We start from the raw sequence: 10522 nt of genomic DNA, 5'->3' as shown, positions 1-10522 counted from the left end.
TATTCCAGTGAATGACATTCCTGACAACCCTATCTGGGGATGCACAAACTCGGGCGAATTCTCAGTAAAATCTGCAACCTGGCTAGCCCACGATCTACCCGCTACCAATGAAAAATGGAAGTTTCGTTGGATTTGGAAACTCAATATAGCGCCAAAGGTTAAAATCTTTCTATGGCAAATCTGTCACAATAGTATCCCAACTAAAGAAATTCTCTTCCACAAGAAGATTATTCCATCAAGCTGCTGCCCCAGATGCCAGTTAGCCAGTGAATCCATTGACCACTTATTTCTTACTTGTGAGCACTCAAAAGAAGTTTGGTCTCATAGATTAACTAAGAACTGGATGGGTTTCTCCTTCCCAATGACAGACTTTTTCAAAACCTTGGACTATCTTAGACGTAACCAGGTAGCTTTGTGAAAGTTCATTACCTTATGCTGGACAATTTGGAAGGAAAGGAATGCCATGGTTTTCTCAAACACCAAAGTATCCCCTTGTCGCTGCTACTACCGAGCCCTGAACACCTTCAAAGAATGGGAGCTCAGGCTCCGGATAGATGATCAACAACTTAAAGGTTTCCCTTCTTCCCCTTCCTCTCCTCCTACCACCTCGCATCCCATCCTTGTGAGGTGGTTTCCGCCCCCGCCGGGCGCCTTCAAACTCAATTTCGACGGTTCACGTAAAGCTTCGTCAGCAGCTGGCTGCATCATCAGAGACATCACAGGGAAAACAATCATTGCAAAATCCTTCAATTTGGTGATTCTCAAGTCTACATGGAAGAAGCCCTTGCACTGCACAAGGGCATTCAAGAGGCGATCAACCTTGGCATTAAAGATATTTACATTGAGGGTGACAATTTACTGGTTATCAACTCCCTGTCTGGTACCTGGAATCCCCCTTGAAAACTCCAGAACATTATTCAAGATAGTAAGTTGCTACTTCAACACTTCAGCTCTACGCATATCAAGCATATTTTCCGAGAAGCAAATAGAGCAGAAGATTGGATAGCTAATGTTGGTCATCTTATCATTGATCCCATGTGTATCACCCCGAACTCCAGCCCCAATTTAGATAATATTGTACAAACTGATTGCTTAGGTTTCACCCTTGTGCGAAGGGGAACCTAAGTACTTTTTCCTTACCTTTATATATATAAAAAAAAGTTTAAGGTGTAATAAAAGGTTCTTGTACTTGGATATACATCATTGTAATTTTGTTTTGAGTCAATCTTGGGTTAGTTTTGAACCGGTTAGAGTATAAGACGGTTTTATATCAGTTTAATTTGGTTAGGGTTGAGTTTGGTTCGGGTGTATGTAAGGTTCAAGTACAATTTTATACAACTGGATAAGTTTCGTGTTTGGGTTCAGTTTTGGACCAGGTTAGCCACAAACTCAAGTGTTTTTCTTTTATTTAGCACCAAATTTAGATTTGTTACATTTAAGTTTTATCTTACATACTTCCTCCATTTTTTTTAATTGCACCATCTGAGATTTCACGCTTGTCAATGCATTATTTTAACCACTAATATCGCTCATTATACATTTGCAAAAATTATAAAAATTTGATAATTTGAAAGTATATTTCAAGATGAATCTAACAGGATCCCACATGAATATATTTTTCCTTATATATAAATCATACGGAGTAAAAAATAACTATATACGAATATGAGAATAGTGCTAAAACCAGATGGTACAATTATTAAAAAATGGAGGTGCTATGTATATCTACATGCCTCTGATAAATTGTATCACAATATCCTTGTATTGGAAGATTATGATCAATTTTATTTGAAACTAATTAGACTAGGATATGTTATGTTCGCCTTACTTTTTTTATATTTTTAATTTCAGATGTAATAAGATAAGATAAGATTATATATGTTAAAATAAGTGCCAATAAATTTAAATAAGATAACTTCAGATAAGATAAAGGTCAATAAGTTCATATGATAAATTTTTATAACTTCTAATAATGGTCAATAAGATAAGATAATGTAATATAAGATGAGATAAGAAAGATAAGATAAGATAAGATAAGATAAGTTCAGACTCAATAAGTGAAATTCGGGTGAAAAGAACACACCCTAAGTGTTAGAATCCAACATTTATTTACTTGTACTTTGCTTATCTAATGATTTTCAGGACTTTTCTAATAGGTTTCTAGTTTTTAGATAGAATTATAATGTTACTGTCAACTCAGATAGTTTGTAGCTAATTCAAATTAAACATTTATGAGTGTTATGAATGAATGATTTCCTACTTCTCCACCAATTGTTGTCAACGCTTTATTGCTTGTTTTTTGTTGTAGGCTTTTATAGATATTGTGTTGTCATTCGCTCTAAAGTACCCCCAATTCCCATAAAGTCTCGCAGTTAGATAAATTACCATTGTTGTTCCCATTTGTGCTTGTTGTGCCCACATAAGCGCCCTATCGACCATCATCCCCGCTCTTGCCAGGATAGGTTTTACTATAGCCAGAGGAGTGGGGCCCAGATTGTATCTCGGCTTCCCACTAACTATTTGTAAAATATTTGACTTTGTTAGCATTTGATTTATAATAATAATAATAATAATAATAATAATAATAATAATAATAATAATAGTAAATAAATATGAACGTTACAATATAATTCATAGTTATAATAATAATAAAATAAATATAATAATAAAATAAGATCATTAAAGAAGAAGATGAACACAATGCCGTTCTTTTGAACTGGACTGAATGAAGTTGAACTGAATTGAACCGAACTGAACTAATCTGAACTGGATTGAATGGAACTGCAATTAAGTCCAAAAAAGCAGGGTCTGAATCATGTCGATTAATTTCTTCTTTTAGATGTAATCAAGTTTAATTAGCAATAATTCGGTTGAATTCTGGTTCAGGTTGACTCTGATTGGGTCCATAATAATGCAAGTCGAATCGGTACCAATTTTTATTAGGCCAAATTAATTAAATTTTTATTGGGTTTGGAGTTGCTATTGGGTTGGTTTTTGGTTCAGTTTGGTTTAATGATATCGAATTCAATCGGGTTTGTTTTTGGTTCAGTTTGGAGGATCGATTTAGTTATTGGGGTGTGGCCGAGTGGCCCAAATTTTTGGCTGCATACCTATGCATGCAGAGATGGGTGCATATGAGCTAGGTGAAGCAGCTAAAATTGAACACGATGATAAAAAAAATGAACATGAAAAAATATCCTTCTTCATATTTCTCTTTTGAAAAATAATAATTTAGGATAATTAAATAATATTAATTAATATATCAGGAACTCTAATACGTTCGCACAAGTTTAATCACTACGTTACATTTTAGTAGATTCGAAAATAAAAAAATAAAAAAAATAGGAATATTGATGAATCTTTTTCTTCTTCTATGTTCCTCTTTCTTTTATATTCTTTCTCTCTCCTCTGTAACTTTTCTCCATCTTAATAGTTCTTATTTGCCCCTCCTCGTCGATAAATTTTCTACCACCAATTACAAACGAATTGAGTTCACCAACTTCTCCTCCACTTCTTCTTCGACTCTGTCTTTTTTCCTCCATGTTAAATTCTGAAATTGAGCATTGAACATTTTTTAATTAAAAATGAACTTGACAATATATCAAACATAGTATGAACATTAAATTTCTAAAACTGAACATTGAGTTTTAAAAATCGAACACAACCAAGAACAATAGGTGATTTTTTTAGAAACTAAAAAAAATCACCTATTATTGATTTAAACACACTTACTCCAGAATCGAGTATTAAATATTTTAACAAAAATTTAAATTTACAAACCCTAAAATTGAACATATATATATATCCTCATTTATAAACATGAGACTTAAGAAATTGAACATCACACAAAATTATTGAACATATATTAGTTTTAATAAGTTGAATTTAGTTGAACATGATTTTATATAAGTTGAACATAAGACTTTAAAAACTGAACATCACACAAAGGTATTGAACATATATTAGTTTTATAAGTTAAATTTAGTTGAACATGATTTTGTATAAGTTGAACATAAGACTTGAGAAACCGAACAACACAGAAAAGTATTGAACATATATTAGTTTAATAAGTTAAATTTAGCTAAACGTGATTTTGTATAAGTTGAACATAAGACTTGAGAAACTGAATATCACACAAAAGTATTGTACATATCATAGTTTTATAATTTGAACATACGACTTGAGAAACTGAACATCACACAAAAATGATTCTTATTTATGAACATATCATAGTTTTATAAGTTTAATTTAGTTGAACATGATTCTTTATAAGTTGAACATGAGACTTGAGAAATTGAACGTCACTAAAAGTGTTCTTATTTGTGAACATTATCTTTTATATGTGGAACATGATGAATTATAAACTGAACATGACAATATTTAGACAACGCCACTTCTGATCTTTTAGTAAAAAATAATGAACATCTGCTTATTATATTTGCTGCTTGCCTTTTAGTTGAACATGATTCTATATAAAGTTGAACATAAGACTTGAGAAACTGAACATCATACAACGTGTTGAAGATATCATAGTTTTATAGGTTAAATTTAATTGTACGTAATTCTTTATAAGTTGAGCATGAGACTTGAAAAACTGAACATCACTCAAAATTATTGAACATATATTAGTTATAAGTTCAATTTAATTAGTTGAACATGATTTTGTATAAATTGAGCATAAGACTTTGAGAAATTGAACATCACACCAAAGTGTTGAAATATCATAGTTTTATAAGTTAAATTTACTTGAACACGGTTCTTTATAAGTTGAACACGAGAGTTGAAAAACTGAACATCGCACAAAAGTGTCATGTAAACCGTAGGTGGTTAGGCACTTTTTCACAAAATCAAACAATAATCGCCTATCCTTATTCTGATTGACTATATTCTTCCCATTAGATATTAGAACAACTTTTTGATCCATGTTTGACCTGTCTGCACCTAATCATCAAATCATGGAGATTAGTAACTCCTAATTCCTAAACAGTGCATCTCTATCTGAATGAATATATTGCTCAACAATATTCTAATCATCAATTTCTTTTATATATTTTACAAAAAAATTGCAAAAATTGACAGCACCTTCGGCTAAAATTATTCCCTAATCCTCGAAGCCTTGACCATGAACTAAAGAAGAAAAAGAAATTTGGCATATGAAACGTAGTCCAGATCGAGTTGGAATCGCTGGTAATAAAATCAATTGATATTTATAATATTGACAGTATTAAAGAGAAAATGTCGCAAGTTTACCATAGGTTTTGCTTAGAGCGTCGAAAATTCGGTCCCTACCAACGCTAACACTAGGCATGGCGCCTTCTGTTCTTTCTCTCTCCTCTTACGTAGATTGCTGGTTGAGGCCATGGTGAAGGAGGCGAGAAATTAGAGGACGAAGAAGCAGATGAACAGAACGCCGGCGATGGAGGTAATCGCTGGGAGAAATCGCCGAGAAAATCGATTGTTGTTGGTGATATTGTGATGGAGGTGGTGGTGGCGACGCCGATGAGTTGTTGGTGATATTACGATGGAGGTGGTGGTGGTGTCGCCGGTGATTCGCCATGGGCACTAAAAATGGAGAGAGAAAAGGAGGTTTGATGAGAGAGAAAATATTAAGAGGTTAGAGGTGAGAAAAATATGAGTATGTGTATATGATGTGATGTCGTTTGGGCTCCTATGCATGTAGAGATAGGTGGATAGGTATGCAGCCATTAATTATTAGGCCGTGTGGGGAGTTGGAGTTTCGGACTAGTTTTGTAAAAAGCAGTAACCCAAAATCCCAATTGGTCTTGAAAAAAGAAAGCCCATTTGGTCAAAATTACCCAACTTCATCAAAATCTCGTCGTTTGGATCTCCTCTTCTTGCACCTTTTTGGTGAAACAAAGTGGCTCATCTCCTTTCTCTTATCTTGACTTCCTTGCAACAAAGCAACAGCGAGGAGAGAGAAAATCAAAGCAAGAAGCCATGGCAGGTGTAGCAGGAACAGTAGGTATAACATGGCCATCAAAGCTCTGTTCCGTTAAACCATCTTCTTCGTCCAAATCCAAGCTTCATCCTCGTTCTCATTCCCCTCTTGTTGTTAACATGACTGTTTCTGTTGATGAGAAGAAGAAGACTTACACCCTTCAGAAATCTGAAGAAGCTTTTAAAAAAGCTAAGGTAATCCCACCTCTTTTTTTCTATTTTGAATTGTGGGGTTTGTTGTTTGTTCTTAATTTTGAAAATTTAGATCGTTGAATTGGGATTTTGGGCTTGATTGTTCAATGTGGAATTGTGGGTGTTTTGTAATTTTTGATTTGGCTGAAGTTTTTGTTACACTTTTTGAGTACTGTTAGATAGAAATGAATGGAGGGAGAGGATATTTTATCTCCATTGTTGGTTATGTAGCGGACCTCGTCCTTGTGGGATTAAGTCTTTGACATTGTTGCTTTAATGACGCTTTTTAGTGACGTCAATTTCAGCTTTAAATTTAATTAGTTTCTGCTGGGTTAGACTAATTCTAGTTCATGTTCAGCTGATGGGTCTTTGTTTTGAGCTATAATATTGAAATGGGAATTATTAGGGGAAACTTCGCATAATTTTTTGTTGTCTGAAATAATGACAATGTTGTTGCCTGGAGATGCATCTTTGGGTATTTCATGCTTCTCTGACATGAGCTATGTTACTAGAACTACGGTATCAGTGTCTGACATTGGAACGTGTCCATGGATGTGTCAGAATGTGGGGGGGGGTCTAACACGGGTACTTGAAGCAAAATGAAGAGTCCATGTAATGTAGTACATGAGTGGCGGATTATAATTTCGTGTTGCATAATTTGTATAGTTCTAATTGCCAACTGATAATGTTTGAACTGATGCGTATTGTATAGACTTCATATTTCTTAGTAATGTGTCAAGTAGATAGCTTATGTTTCTGTTTCTTCTTGAAGACAAGCTAGATTTCACTTTGGTTTTTGATGGAAATATTAGAAGATGAGATTTCTAGATAGATGGGATCAAGTTGGCTTCTAGTTCTTTTCCAGTGAGGTGCTTCTCGAGGGCATGTACCGCTTTATCAAGTATGCTTAGGAATTAGGATATATCCCATTGAATGTCTCATGAGGTGGTGCATTTTTGTCAAGGTCCTCAAGGATCGAACAACAACAATCTCTTAGTGGGTTACAGGGTAAGGGCGTAAGATTTTATACTTTTCACTTTCCCTATCCAGCATGAGGTGTGAGCCTCATTACTCATTAGAGGCACTGGAGTAACGATGTTGTGAACCGCAGGAAACACAAATAATATCACGTATCTACTAGCTTGAAGGATTTGGTGGATTACTTGCTGATATAGTAAATTGGTGCTAATCATCTGAATGCTTCTGGAAGAGCCTACTTGATCTTTTATAGGGCATTTTGTTTGCATGGACATGGTAAACTGATGGGATATGCAGACTTATTATCTCTGAATTTGTTTCCAAGTTCCTAGTTCTTTGTCGCAATAGTAATAGAAATAGCCGTATACGAAAATTACATTTCCCCTGGAACAGAAATGAATAGTAAAAGATCTTGTAATACAGTTGTATTCCACTCTTCAATGTTGCTATGAACATCCATAAGTTGAATGTTGTTGGATTTAATAAATAACTTTCTTGCTGAATTCATTATTAGTTTGGTATTGTTTACCCGATAGAAAAGTTGGCAGAGATATGAAATATGTTTGTGATTGAATATTATTCTTCATTAGGGCTCCGTTTGGTTGGGTGTAAAACATTTTCAATGTAAAATGATTTTCATGGAAAACAATTTACAATGAAAAACACAATTCCAAAATTAGTTTTTCATTGTTTGGTTCCATGTAAGAAAAATGATGAAACGAAAGGAAAATGAAAGAGAAAGTATGTAGGTAGTGAGAGGAGTGTATAAGAGAGATAAGGAAAAGAAAGGAAAACAGTTTTCCCTTCATTTTGATTGAGGGGGAAATGGTTTTCCATCATTGCGAGAGCAATTTTACTCCTAGGAAAAATGGTTTTACACTCCTTTGCAAACCAAACAATGTAAAATTGAAAATAGAGGAAAACTGTTTTACAGGAAAATGTTTTACGCCCTACCAAACGGAGCTTAAGTCTTGAGGTTTGGCTGTTACGTTTGAGTTCAAATTTGAGGCCTCATTTGTTTACTTTTATTTATTGTTTTGGAATTTTAGCTGAACAAAATTTCGATATTCCCACAACACTCAACTTCCTAGGTGCTAAGATTTCCATCTGGATGTGATAATGGTTTTGTATGAACTGCAGGAGTTGATGCCTGGAGGTGTGAATTCCCCTGTCCGTGCCTTCAAGTCAGTTGGTGGACAGCCTATAGTGATAGACTCTGTCAAGGGTTCTCACATGTGGGATATAGATGGCAATGAGTATATTGACTATGTTGGCTCGTGGGGACCCGCTATTATTGGTCATGCTGACGATGAGGTTTTATTCTTTCTCTGGATTTTAAATTCTCATCAGTGAGAATTTGGATTTGCTTCATATTTATCTGCATTTTAATGTTATTTTGGTACTGAGCTCCAACTTTATGATCTTGGAACATCATTGATGACTTGATGTTTACGCATAAGTTAACTTAAGCTACAAAACTAGAAAGTATGCTTGTACCTCATTGTCATTGACCTCCCAATAAACTAACAGGTACTCGCAGCCCTGGCTGAAACAATGAAGAAAGGAACAAGTTTTGGTGCTCCTTGTCTTCTGGAGAATACCCTGGCTGAGATGGTGATATCAGCTGTTCCGAGCATTGAAATGGTCAGATTTGTGAACTCAGGCACCGAAGCATGTATGGGTGTACTCCGTCTGGCACGTGCATTCACGGGCAGGCAGAAGATTATAAAGTTTGAGGGTTGCTACCATGGCCATGCTGACCCGTTTCTTGTCAAGGCAGGAAGTGGGGTTGCTACTCTAGGACTTCCAGATTCCCCAGGTGTTCCAAAGTCTGCCACCTCAGACACCCTAACATCTCCATACAATGACTTGGAAACTGTCAAAAGTCTCTTCGCGGCTAACAAAGGAGAAATTGCTGCAATTATTCTTGAAGCCGTTGTTGGAAATTCAGGCTATATTCCTCCAAATCCCGGCTTCCTTGAAGGTCTCCGTGAAATCTCCAAAGAAAACGATACCCTCTTGATCTTTGATGAGGTAATGACTGGATTCCGTATAGCCTACGGTGGAGCACAAGAGTATTTCAAGATAACTCCGGATCTTACAACTCTGGGGAAAGTCATTGGTGGTGGGCTTCCTGTTGGTGCTTATGGAGGAAGAAGAGATATTATGGAAATGGTTGCACCTGCCGGGCCAATGTATCAGGCTGGTACTCTAAGTGGAAACCCGTTGGCAATGACTGCTGGGATACATACACTGAAACGATTGATGCAGCCAGGAAGCTATGAATACTTGGACAAGATTACAGGTGAACTTACACAGGGACTCCTTGATGCCGGGAAGAAGGCTGGACATGCAATGTGTGGTGGATATATCAGGGGAATGTTTGGTTTCTTCTTCACTGATGGGCCTGTGTATAGTTTTGGGGATGCAAAGAAGAGTGACGCCGAAAAGTTTGGCCGTTTCTACAGGGGAATGCTAGAACAAGGAGTTTACTTTGCGCCTTCACAGTTTGAAGCTGGATTTACTAGCTTGGCACATACTTCTGAAGATATTCAACGAACGATAGCAGCAGCTGAGAAGGTTTTCCGGGAGATATAGGATATGATGCTGATTCTTTACCTCGCGGTGTCCAGTTTTGTAGCTTTGTTTAGTTGATAACTTGTATCTTGGGATTGTTCTTAATAGGTGTGGTTTGTATTTTGAGTTCATAGCTGATCTTGTTCTTCCTGTTGTCTCTCTTGTAAGTTGTTTCTTTCAGTGTATCTTCTCATCTTTAATAAAGGGTATGAGTTTTATTGTCTGGACTCCTTATCACAAGGGGAGTGATACTCGTGGAGTTTGAATTTGCGATTCAAGAAGTGGGTTGATTATTAGATTCATAAATGATGGTAATAAGCTACAAATCAGATTTGACGACTTAGCTTTGGTAGAACTGCTCGAGACTGGAGATATTGATCTTTGCTTCGTCAATAGACCTGGTTATTGGACAGGGTAGTCCAATGGATATAGGGTTAGGGTCAAGTTAATAGGGCTTTTATTGGGCAGGGCTCTTATTGGACAGGGCCTTTATTGAACAGGGTCATTATAGGGTCAAATTTATACTACAATTAGTTTGAAAATAAAAATAGTAATGATACAAAAAATTACATGCATAGCTTCGTATTTACTTGTACTTGCACATGACTCTTTTGTTTTTCATTTTTCATTGCTCGTTTATTGACCCGCCCAATAATGACCGCTATTGACCCGCGACCCGCTTTTGACCCGCCCATTATCGACCCTCTAAAAATGACCCTTTCAATACCCGACCCTCTTTTGACCCGCACCGACCCTGACCCGCCCCGCCCGATAACCAGGCCTATTCGCCAATGAAGATAAAGCAATGGAGGTAATC

The 10522-nt window shown here is 36.1% G+C and overlaps 1 protein-coding gene across 1 annotated transcript; it reads left to right on the top strand.

Annotated features, from left to right (window-relative positions):
• The first annotated feature begins 5852 nt into the window (after positions 1–5852).
• On the top strand, positions 5853–9928 carry LOC110786039 (glutamate-1-semialdehyde 2,1-aminomutase, chloroplastic). The gene is made up of 3 exons (XM_021990548.2): positions 5853–6153; positions 8269–8442; positions 8659–9928. The coding sequence occupies exons 1-3, from the start codon at positions 5959–5961 to the stop codon at positions 9724–9726; spliced, it is 1437 nt and encodes a 478-aa protein (XP_021846240.1). The 5' UTR covers positions 5853–5958; the 3' UTR covers positions 9727–9928.
• Positions 9929–10522: the final 594 nt, after the last annotated feature.

Source organism: Spinacia oleracea, chromosome 5 (assembly GCF_020520425.1).
Source record: "Spinacia oleracea cultivar Varoflay chromosome 5, BTI_SOV_V1, whole genome shotgun sequence".
Lineage (NCBI taxonomy): Eukaryota > Viridiplantae > Streptophyta > Magnoliopsida > Caryophyllales > Amaranthaceae > Spinacia > Spinacia oleracea.
The sequence above is the reverse complement of the archived record's forward strand: the minus strand, read 5'-3'. Positions and strand labels throughout refer to the sequence as shown.

Bases quoted from the DNA above. Each gene is read 5' to 3' on its own strand.
- LOC110786039 (XM_021990548.2), top strand. From the start codon at position 5,959: ATGGCAGGTGTAGCAGGAACAGTAGGTATAACATGGCCATCAAAGCTC. The intron at 6,154-8,268 runs GTAATCCCACCT...TATGAACTGCAG, and splicing joins AAGCTTTTAAAAAAGCTAAG to GAGTTGATGCCTGGAGGTGT. The intron at 8,443-8,658 runs GTTTTATTCTTT...ATAAACTAACAG, and splicing joins TTGGTCATGCTGACGATGAG to GTACTCGCAGCCCTGGCTGA.